Raw genomic sequence first — 19,085 nt, 5'->3', positions numbered from 1 at the left:
CCTTTTATTTTTTTTCAGGGTCTTTACCTTCTACCAGTTCAAAAGTCAGCATCAGCCTGCAGAATGCCCCTATTATTCAAAAATATGGCTCTAAGAAAGTGGGCTTAACCAGATGCCTTCTCACAAAGGAGGAAATGAAAACATTTCATTTTCCATTACAAGGTTGGTTTAGACTTAATCTGATGTAGGTAACAATGTAAAAATATTTAGTAGTTTATTTAAAAATACTACTATTGAGGGGCACCTGGGTGGCTCAGTCAGTTAAGCGGCCGGCTTCGGCTCAGGTCATGATCTCACGGTCAGTGAGTTCAAGCCCCGCGTCAGGCTCTGTGCTGACAGCTCAGAGCCTGGAGCCTGTTTCTGATTCTGTGTCTCCCTCTCTCTGACCCTCCCCCATTCATGTTCTGTCTCTCTCTGTCTCAAAAATAAATAAATGTTAAAAAAAAAAATTTTTTTTAAATACTACTGTTGAAAGTTCCGGTTTTTTGGCTGCTTTCCAAATGACTTAGTCCATCTTCTATTAATAAGGAAACACTTTAAGTACAGGGTTTCCTAGAGTATAGGATGTGTAGCACATAAACATGACCTTAAATATCATTGAAATATTCTGTGAGAAAGTTACTCCTTTTTCATTTTTCTTTCATTCCTTCTTAGTATATTAAAAATAAGTCAATATGTTTTTAACACTTCTTTGATACTTCTAATTCTCCTCCCACTCCACCATACCCCATTTTCATTTTCGTCAGTGAAGGTCTGGGCTCAGAGCCTTGGTCAGTTATGTAACAGGAGTTTATGAAAAATGCTTTAATTTTATTTTGTTACCTCTTAATCATAGCAGTAATGTTAAGTTTCCTTTAAAAACAAAAACAGCTCGGGGTGTCTGTGTGGCTCAGTCAGTTAAGTGTCCAACTTCGGCTCAGGTCATGATCTCACGGTTCGTGAGTTCCAGCCCTGTGTCAGGCTCTGTGCTGATAGCTCAGAGCCTGGAGCCAGCTTCTGTTTCTGTGTCTCCCTCTCTCTCTGCCCCTCCCCCATTCGTGCTCTGTCTCTCTCTGCCTTTCAAAAATGAATAAATGTTAAAAAAAAAAATTAAAAAAAAAAACAAAAACAACTCTATTTAGATATAAACTACCATACAGTTCACCCATGTAACATACCATTCAATAGTTTAGTATATTTGCAGAGTTTTACAACCATCACCACAATCAATTTTAGGATACTTTCATCACCCTAAAAGAAACCCTGCACTATTATTTTTCACACAACACTACCTTAGCTCCTAGGCCTTCACTACTTTCTGTCTATACATTTACTGATTGTGGATATCTCCTATAAATGAAATTGAACAATATGTGGTCTTTTGTAACTGGCTTCTTTCACTTAGTTTTCAGGTTCACCCACGTTGTAGCTTGTATCAGTACTTCCATTTCCTCTTCTTTTTTTAAATTTCTTTTTATTTTTAACGTTTATTTTTTTATTTTTTGGGACAGAGAGAGACAGAGCATGAACGGGGGAGGGGCAAAGAGAGAGGGAGACACAGAATCAGAAACAGGCTCCAGGCTCTGAGCCATCAGCCCAGAGCCCGACGCGGGGCTCGAACTCACGGACCGCGAGATCGTGACCTGGCTGAAGCCGGACGCTTAACCGACTGCGCCACCCAGGCGCCCCTTCTTTTTATTTTTAAATTTAATTTTAGTAAGATTAAATATAATTTAGTTTTGGGGGGTGCCTGGCTGGCTCAGGTGGAAGAGCATGTGACTCTTTTTTTCTTTTTTTTTTTTTAACATATATTTATTTATATTGAGATAGAGCAGGTGCATGCATGTGCAAGCAGGGAAGGGGCAGAGAGGGAGGGAGGAAGAGAGAGACTCCCAAGCAGGCTCCATACTGTCAGCATAGAGCCTGATGCAGGGCTCAATCCCATGAACTGTGAGATCATGACCTGAGCCAAAATCAAGAGTTGAACGCTTAACTGACTGAGCTACCCAGGTGCCCTGAGCACGAGACTCTTGATCACAAGGTTGTGATTTCAACCCATTGAGTGTAGAGATTACATAAATGTTAAAATTGTATATGTATATATGTGTATGTGTACATATATGTGTATGTATATTTATACACATGTATATATATGTAAAATATATACACATACACACATATATGTTCATGTATATTATTTAGTTTTCAAATAATATGCATGGTACCATCCATATCTTGTAGTTTATCCTACTTATTATAACACTTATACTTTCATTTTTTTAAGATTTAAGAAGCAAGGGTGCTTGGGTGGCTCAGTCGGTTAAGCGTCTGACTCTTGATTTTGGCTCAGGTCAGGATCTCACAGTCATGAAATCAAGCCCTGCGTCGGGCTCTGTGCTGGGTGTGGAGCCTGCTTGAGATTCTCTTTCTCTCCCTCTGCTGCTACCCACTTGTGCACATGCTCTCTCTCTGTCTCTCAAAACAAAAAATTAAAAGATTTAACCAGCAATAATTTTATTTTTTTTGTTGAAGTATAGTTGACACACAATGTTACATTAGTTTGAGGTGTAGAACATAGTGATTAGGCAGCTCTGTAATTATGCTGTTCTCATTAAGTGTAGCTGCCATCTGCCACCTTCATTTATTTTCATTCAAATGATATTCTATATATGGATATACAACATGTTATCCATTCATTAGTTGATGGACATTTGGGTTCTTTCCACTTTTTGGCTCTTAGGAATAATGCTGCTATGAACATTCAGTACAAGTTTTTGTGTGGACATATGTTTTCATTTTAGGAGAGTATATACCTAGGAGTAGAATTTCTGGGTCATATGGTAACTCTGTTTAACCTTTTGAAGAACTCTGAGGTTGTTTTCCAAAGCAGCTGCACTATTTTACATTCCTTTCAGCAATGTATAAAGGTTCCAGTTTCAGGGTGCCTGGATGGCTCAGTAAATTAAGCATCCAACTACGGCTTAAGTCACGATCTTGCGGCCCTGGAGTTTGAGCCCCATGTTGAGCTCTGTGCTAACAGCTCAGAGCTTGGAGCCAGCTTCAGATTCTGTCTTCCTCTCTCTGTGCCCCTCCCCCAGTTGCACTCTGTCTCTCTCTGAAAAATAAATAAACATTAAAAAACATTTAATAAAAAATAAAGGTTTTAGTTCCTGCACATCCATACCAACAGTTGTTATTCTGTCTTTTTGATTATATCCATTATAGTGGTGTAAAGCAGTATCTCGTGATTTTGATTTATATTTCTCTGATGGCTGATGATATTGAACATCTTTTCATATGCTATCTATAAAATGGAGTTAATAGTTCACGTATCATGGATTGCCATGGGGATTAAATGAGTTAATGTACAGAAAAGTGCTTAGCATGGTGCCTGGCACATGATGCTTTTAAGAAGTTATTTTTTGTTATTATTGCTACTAATAAAATAGATAATATCTGGGCAGCAAGTATAAAGTCTCCCAAATTTGGGGATGCTTCTCTTTTCTGGTCTAGATCATATTTAATTATTTTAATTGTAACTAGTTGGAAATTTTAAGGTACCATGATACAGAAACTAGTCAGTCTCTCAGACTCCTCTGTTTCTTGTCATACAAGATCTAGGTATTTTTATTTTTTTAGCCTCTGTCTGAAGGTAGGAATCTTTGTTGGTTCAAACACTTTGGAGCCTCTTAGCTGAACATGCCTGGTTATTGACACCTGGTTAGGGTACACGATGGAGTGGGTGCCTTAAGCCTATAGCTCTGGGCCTCTGTAGAGAATTTTCACTCTTTGATTCCAGAAAAATGCAGGCATCTCAGAGAAGTCTCAAGGGTAGAGTTCGCTGCATGGGTGCACATGATGAATGTCACTCTGCCTACAGTAAAATCCTTTTAGATCTCTAGTATGGTGGAATCTTATTGTTACTTTTTCTTTATTTAGGAAAGAAAGATGCCACATGCAATTATTGCATACTTTGTTTATCCTCCCTCAATGCCTAACATGAAAATGTCCATTGACTTTGGATTTAGCCAAATTTTAGTTAAAATCTCTGTTCTCATAAGAAGGAAAAATTGTTATTTGACAATTGCTAAGAAGTCCAGGCCCTAGTATCCCCTATAACAGCAGCCTGTATTTCCCCAGAATATAAAAAAATGAGTGGATGGAGAAAGACTAGAGGACAGACGTTGTCTCTTTTTATATTTCGAGTGTCTAAAATAGAGAAGGTGCCCAGCAATTACAGTATTTCAGTTTTCCCTGGGTGAGTGAATCTGAGTGATGTTTACCATCTCTAGTTTTAAAGGCAAATATTTTATTTCTTTTCCTTCTAGGTTTTCCAGACTGTGAAAACTTTGTACCTACCAAATGTCATGGTTCTATAACAGACAACAGTCCTCTCTTTGGACTTGACTGTGAAATGGTAAGTACTACTTTTGATGTTTCAACTGGAGTGTTACAAACTAGACTAGAAGATGATTTCTTGAGTCTAATGTACCAGTGAATCAGTCCATTTCATTCCAGTATTCAGTTTAAATAACTGAAAGTAGGCACTTTTACTCACATTTTAGAAAACTTAGATATATGCTTCAGGATGAAGAATAAATATCACTTAAGTTTTCTAACTAGTTGTTATGTTTAACCAGATGTCTATACATTACCAGAAGTTTACTCCTTCTGTCTTTTGAACAAGTATTTTGTTCCCCTAAGGACTGCCTCAGCTACCACTGGTTTGGCTTGGTGTTACACATTTAAGATCAGAAGTAGGATTTGTCTCAAGCTCCCTTTGTGTTTCACTTTGTCTAATTAGTAAGTCTCCTTTCAAAGACAGGGCATCCTCTCTCACTTAGTACTCAGGTAACAGTCTCTCATTTCTGAACAAAGTGGCAAAGAGCTAAAATTTTAGAGTCTCATATCAGGGTGTGTATATGCTGGCCTTGCCTGTTAATGGCTTTGTCACCTTGGACAAATCCCTAACCTCTCTCAGTCTCAGCTTCTCTTTGAAGTGGAGATAATAACAGAGGTATCTCATTGGGTTATTATGAGGTGGTATGTATAGAATGCTTTGTATTGCATGAGATGATAATAGAGCATGCTAATTAAAATTACTAGTGCTATCCAGGGACCCCTGGGTGGCTCAGTCAGTTGAGCGTCTGACTTCAGCTCAGTCATGATCTCGTGGTTTGTAGGTTCGAGCCCCACATCAGGCTTTGTGCTGACAGCTCAGAGCCTGGAGCCTGCTTCGGATTCTATGTCTCCCTCTCTGTCTGCCCCTCCCCCGGTTGCACTCTGTGTCTCTCTCAAAAATACATAAACGTTAAGAAATTTTTTTTTAAATTACTAGTGGTACTCAGCTAATACTGGAATGTAAAACACTCAATAAATGGTAAAATGATGGCTGATGTATTATTTCCATCCATCTTCCTTGAGCACATCCTTTTCAGAGCAATTAAACTGAATCGGTTACCTTAGATGAAAGGTTCAGCAGTCTGCCCAGCTTTAATTTCATTCATTCTGGATTCTCTAGTTAGCAAAAGGTTGTGCCATTGTCAGTGGGTCCCCAGTAGGTTATAGTCGACAGCAGTTGATGTAGTCTGAATAATGAGAGGAAGCAAGAGCTTCCACCGTTCAGCAGTCTGACTCTGGCCTGGTCTTTCAGTGCCTCACATCCAAGGGGAGGGAGCTAACACGCATCTCACTGGTTGCTGAAGGAGGCTGCTGTGTTATGGATGAACTTGTTAAACCTGACAACAAGGTTCTGGACTACCTTACCAGGTATTTTTCACCTTGCCTTCTGCTCTCCCTTGAACTGGCAGACTAGAGTGGAATGTGAAAACACAAATAGTTTGTAGTTTCTGTTTAGTTAGGTATTATCTACATCTATATTATGAAAGACAAAGCTGGGGTACCACAGGTGTAAATTTTAATACTGAAATTGCACAATGTCTGTATATAGCTCTTAACCCTTCTTGCTCTCTAATCTTCCTGTGACCTTAAGGAAACACACAATATTTTCCTTGTCTAGAGTCTCTGGTTGTAATCATGATCTAGCAACTGCCAAACAGCTGGAACTTTGCTGTCTAATAAGACCTCATGTGAAAAACCTGCAAATCATTATTTATCAGTCAAAGGATTTTAGAGCTTAAGCTGCCTTGACCTTGAAAACCAATACAAAACTAAGAAATTTGAAGCTCAAAAATTTTTGTCTGCCTTTTTAAGGATTATCATGCAATTTTAGAATACACATTTTATCATGATTAGGCAAAAAAAGCTAGTAAAACATTACTCTTTTTTGCCCATTGAAGTTGCATCTATAAATTGATGCTTACTTAGGCACAGAGAGGCCATGATAGTGATAAAGATTGTCCTATTAGGAGGCATGATAATTAGTATCATCAGTCATTTGTGGCAAAGATGTATGTATAAGTTTGTCACAGTATTTCAAATATATGGGAACATATGAAAGTAGAGGATTGATTAAAATATGTGAAATCCATATAATGGAATACTCTGTGACCATTTAAAAGGATGTGTTAAGGGGCGCCTGGGTGGCGCAGTCGGTTAAGCGTCCGACTTCAGCCGGGTCACGATCTCGCGGTCCGTGAGTTCGAGCCCCGCGTCAGGCTCTGGGCTGATGGCTCAGAGCCTGGAGCCTGTTTCCGATTCTGTGACTCCCTCTCTCTCTGCCCCTCCCCCGTTCATGCTCTGTCTCTCTCTGTCCCAAAAATAAATAAACGTTGAAAAAAAAAAAATTTAAAAGGATGTGTTAAAATAGGTTAATTGATGTGAAAACTTGTTAATGATATATAGTAAATGATAAAATAATGTTATAAAGTAATATGCATTATGATTGAATTTTTATAAATGAAATATATACATGAATATATGTATCAAAAGTATGAAAGGATATTTACTAAAATGTAAAAAGTGATCTCTGGGTGGTAGGATTATTGGTCATTTTAAATTTCCTCTTTGTTTATTTGTATTTTCAGCCTTTTTACAGTTAGCACATATTAATTTTTAAAAATACTCTTTTTGAAATGACTTTTCAAGGAGGAAACCTCATTAATATCCTGACCTGTCCATTTCTCTTTTTTCATTGAAAGCTTTTCAGGAATTACAAAGAAGATTCTTAACCCAGTGACAACCAAACTCAAAGATGTACAGAGACAGTTAAAAGCACTGCTTCCTCCTGATGCTGTGTTAGTGGGCCATTCATTAGGCTTGGATCTCAGAGCGCTAAAAGTGAGTATCTGATTTAGAACTTAGTTTTTCCAGTTTATATGCCTGTTCCACTCATCTCAAATCTAAAGTCTTGGGTTCTTCTGTCCCCCAGCCCAGTTGTTTTTTACTTTAGCATAGGATGCTACTCATTCTATTCTCTTTCCTCCTCAGATGATACATCCATATGTTATTGATACATCATTGCTTTATGTCAGAGAGCAGGGCAGAAGATTTAAGCTAAAGTTCTTAGCCAAAGCTATTTTGGGGTAGGTTGTTTGCATCTTATAATATTGTCCTGATAAGTCACATATAAGTTAGCATATAATATCTTATTTAATGCAAATGGCAAAATTGAGGATCTCTGCTCTTCTTCTTAGTCTGTAGACATTATTCCTTTCATTTCTTATGAATCCTGGGATGCTAATTCCAGAGAAGTATGACTAACAAATGGAAAAATCGTGGGAATACAAAAAGGGGTTTACATTCACAGCTGAGGTTTAATGGATAGATCGGGACAGGGAGGGGCAGAAAAGTTAATCAGAATTTGAAAACATAATGTTCCTATATTAAATGTACAAGCACATGTGTATAAAGATGTTCATTATAGTATGGTTTAAAATAGCCAAAAACCCTGCAAATATTCTGTAGTACTGGTTAAATAAATTACATTTATCTGTATTATTGAATACTTCATTACTGTTAAGAGAACATGATGAATCTATATATGTGCTAGTAAGAAAAACTCTTAAGATATTACTGAGGATAAAATGGAGATGCAGAACAAGATCTGTATATCCCCAGATATCAATATGATATAGATTAGATTTAGATGTATCTATAGACACAAATATATATACTTTTTAAAGGTTTTTAAAAATGAATCAGAAAAGATGTATGGACCTATAAATACATATAGACACTTGCATGCAAATAAAAAATTTCTGGAAGTTAACTTTAAAAAATGGTTACATCTAAAAAATGAGACAAGGGGTTGGCTGGGGCATGGTCAGAGACTTTATTGGGTAGCCTAATGTCCAGATAATATGCTTGCTGTAAACAAAGCCATTTCTGATTGTTGTATATCGTCAGTCCTCTCACTCCTGGTACTCTCATGGCACTTAGGAATAAAGGAATCTTGATTGTTATGATGAAATCTGATTATCAGATTGCTGAAATTTTACATATAACCAGAATATTTGAGGTAGCTGAAAGAACCTGTCGTTAAAAAATGGTCCCAGGTATGTCAATTTTATCTTGACTTTCCAGGAAGGATATACAGTGTCCACATAGGCTTGGTCATGATGCCACAGAAGATGCTAGAACAACCCTTGAATTGGCTCGGTATTTCCTTAAGTATGGCCCAAGGAAGGTTAGTATCTTTGACCTGTGTGTTTACTTTTCTTAAAATTATGGGACTAGAACAGATAGTCACAGACTGCCATCCCCTGTTGTTACCTTTCTTTACAAAGATAGGAGTGTAATTCAAGCTGAGCGTTCAGAATTAAGGCCTATATTACTAGCATAATGTAGTAGATAAGTATGTGGTCTCTGAAGTTGGACTTAATCTGTTTTTAAATATAGGATAGAGGCCCCTGGCTGGCTCATTCAGTAGAGCACATGACTCTTGATCTCAGGGTTGTGAGTTTGAGCCCCATGTTGAGTGTAGATATTACATAAAAATAAAATCTTAACAGGCACCTCAGCGGCTCAGTCTGTTAAGTGTCCGACTCTTGATGTCAGCTCAGGTCTTGATCTCAGGGTTGTAAGTTCAAGCCCTGCATTGGGTCAGTTTCTTTGAACAACTTTAGTTTCTACACCTGTAAAATGGGAACACATTTCTCTAGTTTGTTGGTGGTGGTAAATGAAATATCTTTTATAAAGCTGTTAATATAGTGTCTTGAATATATTAAGCACCATAATGTGGTGGTGATCATTGTGTGTTGATAATTGTAATAATTAAAAAATCGACATAGGCTTTTGTTCCTTTGGGGTGGGAGGAGCTTACCATTTTTTCAGTAGCAATTCAGTGGGTGCTAAGTTAGAATAGCACATAAGGGAGACATTGAAGAAGACACAGTTTCTGACAGGCCTTATTACAATACATTCTAACCTATTAGATTGTCCCATTGCATATGTTCTATCATGATTGCACTATGAAATAAATTGTAGTCCATTTAGAGCCATGAACATCCAGAATAGTATTTTGTGTCACGGTGGTAGAAAGACATTCTAAAATATCTTATTGGACATATAAATAATAGTTTGTATCTCACTCTCTACATCACAACTCCCAAGTGGTCTCCCCTCTTTATGGAAGAATAATAAACTGATTTTGTATTAAACCAATAAAAGGTCTTTTTTGATGTTGCCGTAAAAGCCATTCTTTTATCATTTACAAAAGTTGCATGTTCATAAAGAAGTAAATTTTAAATGACTGACTCCATGGGGTCAGTGATGAGTCAAAATTGCCATCCCTTTTTACTTAGCCCTACTTGGCCCTTTTCTGTATTCATATAACAACACCAACAGCTGGTAACAGATTGCCATTCTTGGCTAAGCAGCCAGAAACAATCTGGTAACTATTGAAGCCAGCCTGGGTCTGTGGCAGTGACAAAGCCACTGTCTGCAGAAGCAAAGAACACCACTTGAATGGGTTTTTCTTGGATTTTTTTTTTTTTTTTTTTTTTTTTGCTGTTTTGTTTTTTTAAACCTCAAATGCTTTGCAGGAAATTAGATGGTTTTTACTACTTTATTTTCTTCAAGATTGCAGAACTAAATCTGGAGGCACTAGCTAGTCACCAAGAATTGCTAGCAGCAGGCCAAGGGCCAAGAAATACAGCAGAAGTAGTTCAGCAGTCAAACACAAGGTAATATTTTTCAGATCTAAACAAGAACAAAGAGTATATGGTTTCTGACATACAAAACTTGGAGTTTTTTGTTTGTTTGTTAAGTCTATTGAAAAATGTTTACCAATAGTATGAGTAACATTCTTCCATCACAAAAACCATGGAGGGAAAAATACCACCTTCTACCCTAAATAGCATCTATTATTATTATTTTCTAAATCTCGTGACTGCTATTAAAATAACTGTCTCTCCAAACAAAACAAAACAAACAAACAAAAAAAAGATATTGAAATGAACTAAGTAGCATTAGGGGAGATGATAGACTTGTGGGTATTTTGATTTCAACAATCACCTATAGCCTTGAGGTATTGCCCAGGTTAGAGGAAAACGAAAAACAGGTTCAGAAGGAGTTTGTCACCACACCATAATAAATGTATCAGATCCTTAGAGTATAACCTAAACATTGAGAATTTTTCTTGTTTATCCTTCCTTCCCTTAAATATAGAGCACTACTGTCCAATATGATTTCTACAGTGATGGAATTGTTTTGTATCTCTGCTGTCCAGTAAGGTCCACACAGTACAGTACATGTGATTAATGCAATTGAGGAACTGAATTGTAAATTTATTTTACTAATTAATTTTAAGTAAAATAGCCACATGTTGCTAGTGGCTCCCTTATTTGACAGTACAAGTATAGAGAAATAACTCTGAGGTTAGGGAAAATGGTGGTTCTTAATCTGATATCTTCAACTTCTTTACAGTGTTTTAGAATGCTTGGACTTAATGGGTCAGAAACTCCTTTTCTTGACCCGGGAAGCAGAAACTAGTGAACTTTCTTCTTCCAGAAACTGTCAAACTATTAAGTGCCTTACAAATAAAGAGGTGAGTGACCTACTTTCTCTTTGAAGGTTGTGTTCCGGTTGCCCCACAGGAGCAGGACTGTCAGCTGACAGTGTCTGCTTGCCGAGCCCACCTTCGGCATCGTACACCACTTTGTATTTCTGGTCTTTTTCTGGTTTATAGAGATGTTTGTCTTAGTTTTTAACCTGACTGTATTTTTTTGGTTGTCTCTTATATTTTTTTCTATTATTGCTGTATGTGTAAAGTAGAAGGGATAGATCACAACATGAATTAAAGTCATCTTGTTCAGAAGACCTATATATATATTTTTTTTTCAATTTTATTTGGAAAGAGTTTTATAAACTTAGAGAAAATTTACGTGAACGTTCGTCTATACCTTCTAACTGGATTCATCTTCTGTTAGCACTTTGTCCCATTTGCTCTATGTGTGTATATGCTGGCATGCTTATCCTCTCTTGCTATTTCTTTCTACCTCTTTCTATATGACATTTTAATTTTGAAACTATTTGAGTGTAAGTTGCGTATATCATGGCCCTTCCCCCCTCTATACTTCAATGTATATTTCCTGAAAACAGAAATATTCTCTTATATAACCATAATAAATTTCAGTAAATTTAATATTAACACAGTACCTTTCTCTAATTTCATCTGTATTTCAGTGTTTTTAGTTGACCCAATAATGCCTTTTAGCATTTCTTTTCCCTTCCAGGGCCACATACTGCATTTAGTTGTCCTATCTTTTTAGTTTCCCTTAATCTGAATACATCCCTCAACCTTTCTTTTTTCATGACAGTGGTGGTTTTTAAGTAATACATGTTGCATATCACGTCACCCAGAATGTTCCTTAATTATGAGTTTGTGTGGTGTTTCCCCATGATTAGACACAGGTTATGCATTCTTTGCCAGACTACTTATAAGTCATGTTTACTTTCCAGGGTATCATATCAGAGGCACATGTTGCCCATCTGTCCTTTTTTTTGTGCTGTTTATTTTGATGACCTTAGCAAGATGTTGTCTGCTATCTCCACTGTAGATTTACTACTTTTGTCCCTTACTTCTAATAAGTAATATGAGGAGATACTTTTTTGAAAAACTGATGATTCTTAACCTGTTGTACAGTGGTTTCCAACTCTAGCATTTCCTTCATACTTACTAGTTGTTACTCAGCATTCCATAAGCAAGAGTCCTCCCTTTACCTTATTTATTTATTTATTCATTCAGTGTGGACTCACAGATTCCAGTTTAGTTCAGGACTCATAGATTCTTGTTTAATTATAAATTATAATTTATGATTTTACTACTACATTGTTTTGGTTTTCAGACTTCCCAGATTTAGCTAATGGTAGCCCCTTCAAAGTGGCTTCTTTGTCCTTGTGACATGCACCCATAATTTTTTTTTTTTTTTTAGCACTTTTTGTTACAAGATATTTAGTTTCATCATGATATTAGAAACCAAGATCTGGGCATTGGGTATGCATATTGCTACTGGGGTGTCTGTGTTTCTAGACCCTTAAAGCAGACAACAGGAAATAAATGCATATAGATATACATACATGTGCGTGCACGCACACACACACACACGCACACACACACACATATAAATATAAATGTATATATATGTATATACATATACACACACATATATATGTATACACCTATTTTAGAAATCATATGTCTATATGAATACCTTTAATTTCAGCCTTTTCGTATAGGGGTGTTCCTTGATTTTCCTCATTCTATATTTGAATCTCCCTTTATCCAGTGTGGGAACATTGGCTCCCAACAACATCAACATTTACTCATTGCTCAAACCTAAACTATATCCAAAATAGTTGTAGAATTGTTGCACCCAAATCACTGTAGAATTAGTTAAGAATTTGAAGTTCAGTCTCTTCCTTATCCTTCACCCCATTTACAACAGTTGGAGTATTTTTCATTTATAAGTTACTTGGTTTTTCTCACCTACAGGTTAGCTGTATTTAAAATATAGTTCAGTTCAATTGTTTCATTTTGCTTTCAGTTTTAGGCTTTTTTCCCTCTTGAATCTTTATTGATTTATTTTTGGGATCTGTAGAACATTAATGTGCCTCCCAAGGCAAAACTACCAAAAAGTATATACTCAGAGAAGTAGAATTCCCTTACATATCTCTGTTACCTAATCCTTCCCACTACCTCATGTAAGTAAATAACTTTGTTATTTTCCCATTTATACTTCACTCCCCCCCCCTTTTTTTTTTGTAAAGAAAAGCAGATATTTCTCTTTATTACACAGAAGTTAACATACTATATAAGCTCTTTTGCAGTTGGCTCTTTCTTCTTAACAATATATCCTAGAAATCATATCAATTTGTTGAGGATCTTCTTTATTCTTTATTATAGCTACATCATACTCCAGTATGTTTATGTACCATAGTTTTATTTCTCCTTTTCCAATTCTCATGTCCCTAATTTTTTTTTTTCTAAATGCTTTGGCTAATGCAGCCAGAACAGTGTTAGGTGAGGTCATTGATTTGCAACTGTTCTTTTTAACTACAGGTATTTTAGAGCTGTAAATTTCCCTCCAAGTTCTATATTTAGCTGCATCTTAGATATCTTGATAAGTTTTGTTTTCATTTTCATTCAGTTCAGAATTCTTTTTAATTTTGCTTTTGATTATTTCTTTGGCCCATGGCATTTTAGAAGTGTGTTATTTAGTTTCCATTTAATAATTAGGTATCTTCCTGAGATCTATTACTGACTTCTTAAATTATCTGTCATCCAAGAATGTACTTTCAATTACTTGAATCCTTTTAAATTTATTGAGAGGTGGAATCTCCAACTATAACTGTGGATTTGTATGTATACTCTTGGAGTCTCATTAATTTTTGCTTTGTGTATAATGAAGCTTTGCTATTAGACCCATAAACATTATGCATTATGTCTTCCTGATGAATTGGCCCCTTTATCATTACAAATAGGCCTTTATCCCCAGAAGCATTTTCTATTCTGACTTATACTTTGTCTAATATTAATATAGCCCCTCCTGCTTCCTTTTGATTACTGTTGTCATGGTACATATTTTTTATTTTGCATTAGTCTATTTGTATCTTTATATTTAAAGTGGGTTTTTTGGGGTCCCTGGGTGGCTGGCTCAGTATATGACTCTAGATTTTGGCTCAGATCATGATCCCAGGGTCATGGGGTCGAGCCCTGCATCAATCCCATGCAGCTGAGCATGGAGCCAGCTTAAGAACCTCTCTCTCTAAAAAATAAGTAAATAAGTAAATAAATATTAAGAAATCTATGTTTAAAAAAAATAAAACAATAAAGTGGGTTTCTTGTAATAATCAATTAGGCTTTGCTTTTTTGTTCATTCCAGTAATTGTTGCTGTTTAAATGGTGTAGTAGGGTTATTTGCATTTAATATGACTATTGATATTGTTAGGTTTAAATCTCTTATCTTGCTGTGTTTTCTATTTGTCCCATCTCTTTTTTTTTCCTATTTCTTCTTTTTCCTTTGAGTTAATGTGGTATTTTTTATGATCATTTTATCTCTTTTGGCAGTGTATTAACTATGACTCTCTGTTGTGTTATTTTAGTGGTTGCTTTAGGATTTATAACATATCTTTAACTTGTCCCAATTTACCTTAAGTGATCTTCTACTATTCAACATACAAGAACCTTACAATTGTATATTTGCATTTTCCCCTCCTGGCATGATGCTGTTGTTGTCATCATTCATTTTACTTCTACATGTTATTATTTTACTTTAAATAGTTATTTTTATTTATGTTTAATGTTTGTTTATTTTTGAGAGAGACTACAAGCAAGGAAGGGGCAGAGAGAGAGGGAGACACAGAATCTGAAGCAAGCTCTAGGCGCTGACCTGTCAGCACAGAGCCCGATGCAGGGCTCAAACTCAACAAGCCATGAGATCGTGACCTGAGCTGAAGTTGGACACTTAACCGACTAAGCCACCCAGGTGCCCCTAAATAGTTATTTTTTAAAGGGATTTTAATGTTTTGAGAAACTCCTATAGTGTTCACTCACCATAGTGGTTGCGGCATTTTACACTCCTACCAACAGAGTTCATAAGAGTTCCAACTTTTCCACAGCTCTGCCAACACTTTTACTTTTTTTATTAGTAGCCATCCTAATGGCTACTATGAGGTGATAGCTCATTGTATCTTATAATTAGTGATGTTGAACATTTTTTCTTTTGTCACTTGTATATAATCTTCTAAGAAATGTCTATTGAAGTCCCATTTAAAAAAAATTTTTTTTTTAACATTTATTTATTTTTGGGAGATGGAGAAAGATAGAGCATGAGTGGGGGAGTAGCAGAGAGAGAAGGAGACACAGAATCTGAAGCAGGCTCCATGCTCCAAGCTGTCCGCACAGGGCCTGATGGCGGGGCTCAACCTCACAGACCACGAGATCATGACCTGAGCTGAAGTAGGACACCTAACCGACTGAGCCATCCAGGTGCCCCTGAAGTCCCAGTTTTTAATTGTTTTTTTTTTTGTTGTTAATATTTTAGGATTTTTTTTAATGTTTATTTATATTTGAGAGAGAGAGAGCATGAGTGGTAGAGGGGCAGAGAAGACAGAGACAATCTGAAGCAGGCTCCAGGCTGTGAGTTGTCAGCACAGAGCCTGATGTGGGGCTCGAACTCACAAGCCCTAAGATCATGACCTGAGCTGAAGTCGGACGCTCAACCAACTGAACCACCCAGGTGCCCCTACGTGTGCGCGCACATGTGTGTATGTATATATATATACATATACATATATACGTATGTACATATACATATATATGTGTGTGTGTGTGTATATATATATATATATATATATATATATATATATATATATATATATCTCCAATATGTTTACTTCCCCATCAGATACATGATTCGCAAAACATTTTCTCATTCCATAGGTTGCCTTTTCACTCTGCTGATTGTGTGTTTTAAGGAACTAAGTAGTCCCATTTGTCTATTTTTGCTTTTGTGGCCTGTGCTTTTGATGTCATACCCAGGAAATCATTGACAAATCCATTATTATGAAACTTTCCTCTATGTTTTCTTCTAGGGGTTTTATAGTTCTGGACCTTACCTTTGGGTGTTTAATCCATTTTAAGTTAATTTTTATAGATGGTGTAAGGCAAGGTTCCAACTTCCCTCCTTAGCATGTGGATATCCAGTTTTCCCAGTACCATTTTGTTAGACTATATACTTTTGTCAAAGATCATTTGACCATATACTCAAGGTTTTACTTCTGAATTCTATTCTGTTCCGTTGTTCTAGATGTCTGTCTTTATGCCAGTGCCATGTCCCTCTTTTCCTCTCTACTGTCTTCCTTTGTTTCCTTTGTGATTTTTTTTTGTAGTGACATATTTTGATATCTTTATCATTTCCTTTTGTGTATATTCTATAAATATTTTGTTTATAGTTATTACAACTACCTAAAACATCTTAAAGCTTAATTTCAGTTGCATACAAAAACTCTACTTTTATAAGCTCCACTCTCCCCATTTTATGTTATTGATGTTATAAATTGCACCTTTATGTAAAAGATGTAGCATAGGGAATATAGCCAATGATATTGTATTAGCATTGTACAGTGATAAATGTAGTGAGTGTAGCATAATGTATAGAGATGTTGAATCACTTATGTTGTACACCTGAAATTAATGTAACATTGTATGTCAGCTATATTCAAATTAAAAAATTAAAAAAACAGGAAAAGTTACCAATAAAGTAGAGTTTGAAAATGATTAAGTGAATGCATTTAATAATTAGTCAATCACATCTATATAGATTATATATTCATTAACATAGGAATAGTTATTTTTTCATGTTTTTGTCACTTAAATTTTGAATAAGAATTAAAAGTGAATTGATAGACCAAGATTACCGTAATAGAGGTTACTGTATTTGACCACGTGTTTGCCTTTACTGGAAACTTTGTTTTCATGTGGCGTCTTGTTGCTGTCTAATGTTCTTCCATCATGAAGGACTCCCTTTAGCCTTTCCTGCAGATCAGGGCTAGTTGTAATGAATTCTGTCAGCTTTTTTTTTTTTTTTCCCTCCATTTTTGAAGCAGAGTCCTGCTGGCTGCAGTATTGATTTTTTTTTTCTTTAGCACTTTAAATATATCACACCACTCTGCTGGCCTGCAAGATTTCTGCTGAAAAATCCACTGATAATCTTAAGGAAGTTCCCTCCTATGCAAGGAGTTGCTTTTCTCTTGATGTTCTCAAGATTCTGTCTTTGATTTTTACTTTTGACAGTTTGATTGTAATATGTCTTTGTGTGGGTTTCTTTAGATTTATTAGATTTATCCTGGTTGGAGTTCTTTGAGCTTCTTGAATTTCAAGGTCCATTTCTTTTTTTCAGATTTGGGAAGTTTTCAGCCATTGTTACTTCAAATAAGCTCTCTGTCCCTTTCTCTCTTCTTCCAGGACTCCATTGTATGTACATTGGTCTTCTGGATATTGTCCCATCTTAGGATCTGTTTGTTTCTTTTTTTTTTACTCTGACTTGATGATTTCAAGTGATCTGTGTTTACATTTGTTAATTCATTCTTCTGCCTAATCAAGACTGATGTTGTACTCCTTTAGTGAATTTTTCAATTCACTTACTGTGTTTCCAGCTCCAGGATTTCATTCATTTTTTATGGCTGCTCTTTGTTGATATTCTCATACTGTTCATGCATCATTTTGCTGATTTCCATTAGTTGTCTGTGTTGTTCTCTTTTAGTTCATTCTGTGTTTCTTTAGGTTTAGTTTCTAGAATTTTATTTTGTTCATTTGGGCCATTTCCCCCTATTTTTTGTATGCCTTGTGATCTTCTTTGTTGAGATCTAACCATTTGGAAAAGAACCAACTATCTCTGCCATCATATGGCTTGGCATCATGGAGCAGAAGACTTTCGGTAAATAGCCTAGCTAGAGGTTCCAGGACCTCTCAAACCAATTTGAGGATGTGTCTTCTCAGAGCTTACATGAGTACTTTTAGTTATCTCAGATTCCCTAAGGAGCTTGTCTGTTTCTTCTCAATGCTCATAATCTCTTACCCCCTTTGGCATCTGCCTATGAAACTGTGGCTCTAATGTGCTATGGTGATTGCATTTGCTTTCACTGGCTTCCAAACAAAGCTGCCAGTCCTAGTCCTGTTAGTTCTCTATGTCAGGTGAGACAGAAACTAGTCCCTCAGCGACCCTAGACTAGCCATAAAATTGGATGCAGAGTCCACTCTTATTTCCATCCAGTGGGAGGATCTCCAGTGGATCCTTCCTAGGATGGGGAGTAACATAGGTAAGCACATAAAACTGCATATTTTCCTTTCCCTTTTGCTGAAACCCCTGGGTTTTTTTGTTGGTCTTGGTGCTGTTGCTTCTCAACTGGTTTCTAGAGTTCTTGCAAAGGTATTCTGGTCTCTTTGTTATTGTTAACTTGGTGTCTTTGTGGAAGAATGAGGGCCTGAAGCTTCCTACTTTATGACCTTACTGACATCACTCCTTTTCAGGAATTTCTAAACAATGCTGCCAGTACCATCAGTGCTTTGAGTCAAGTGAGACAGAAACTAGTCCCTGAGGCAGCCTCAAGACAAGCCAAAATGTTGAATCTCCCAGTGTGGGGAGGTTTCCTCTGAGTTGTACTGTGCTAGGTTGGATGGGGGGAGGGGTATGAATGAGCATGCAAAACACCACAAATTTTCTTACTCCTTTCCATAGAATCCTTTCTTGATTATATGTTGGTCTAAATGCTGTGGCTTCTCAACTGGTTTCTCACAGAATACACAAAAGTATTCTGGCCTATATTGCTAACTTGGTGTTTGTGGGAGAGTAAGGGCCTGAAGCTTCCTTGTATTGCACTTTGCTGATGCCACACACACACACTCTCTCTCTCTCTTTTTTTTTTTTTTTTTTTTAAGTGCTTATTTTGAGGATGATACTGTGCTGGAAAGAATAAGGAGTTTATCATACTCTTGGGAGAGGGTGGCATTAGTCTTATTATCTTTCTGCCAAGATCCTTAATTTCCTCCCTTATTTCCTTCTTTCCCTTCACTGCAGTGTCTCTAAGGAGGGATTACCTCTTCTCTATAGATCTTATCTTCCCCAAAAGCATTTCTCTGAGGCTGCCAAGCTTCTTCCCTTTAGTCAAGTGTTGTGAAATATCAAATTCGTGGCATGTGTTCA

General features: G+C 36.5%; 1 protein-coding gene across 5 annotated transcripts in view; it reads left to right on the top strand.

Annotated features, from left to right (window-relative positions):
* Positions 1-19,085, top strand: part of REXO5 (RNA exonuclease 5) — a 40,265-nt gene that overhangs the window by 11,506 nt on the left and 9,674 nt on the right. For all 5 annotated transcript variants that reach the window (XM_086692834.1, XM_086692835.1, XM_025916792.2 and 2 more), the window contains exons 6-13: positions 19-162; positions 4,308-4,396; positions 5,633-5,748; positions 7,080-7,218; positions 7,369-7,463; positions 8,464-8,566; positions 9,961-10,064; positions 10,807-10,927. In XM_086692834.1, the coding sequence (XP_086548960.1) occupies positions 19-162; positions 4,308-4,396; positions 5,633-5,748; positions 7,080-7,218; positions 7,369-7,463; positions 8,464-8,566; positions 9,961-10,064; positions 10,807-10,927 (911 nt within the window). The remainder of the gene's footprint in view (positions 1-18; positions 163-4,307; positions 4,397-5,632; positions 5,749-7,079; positions 7,219-7,368; positions 7,464-8,463; positions 8,567-9,960; positions 10,065-10,806; positions 10,928-19,085) is intronic.

This window comes from Puma concolor, chromosome E3, assembly GCF_028749965.1.
Source record: "Puma concolor isolate L17-30 chromosome E3, mPumCon1.1.hap2, whole genome shotgun sequence".
Lineage (NCBI taxonomy): Eukaryota > Metazoa > Chordata > Mammalia > Carnivora > Felidae > Puma > Puma concolor.
This window is presented reverse-complemented; position numbering and strand designations above follow the sequence as displayed.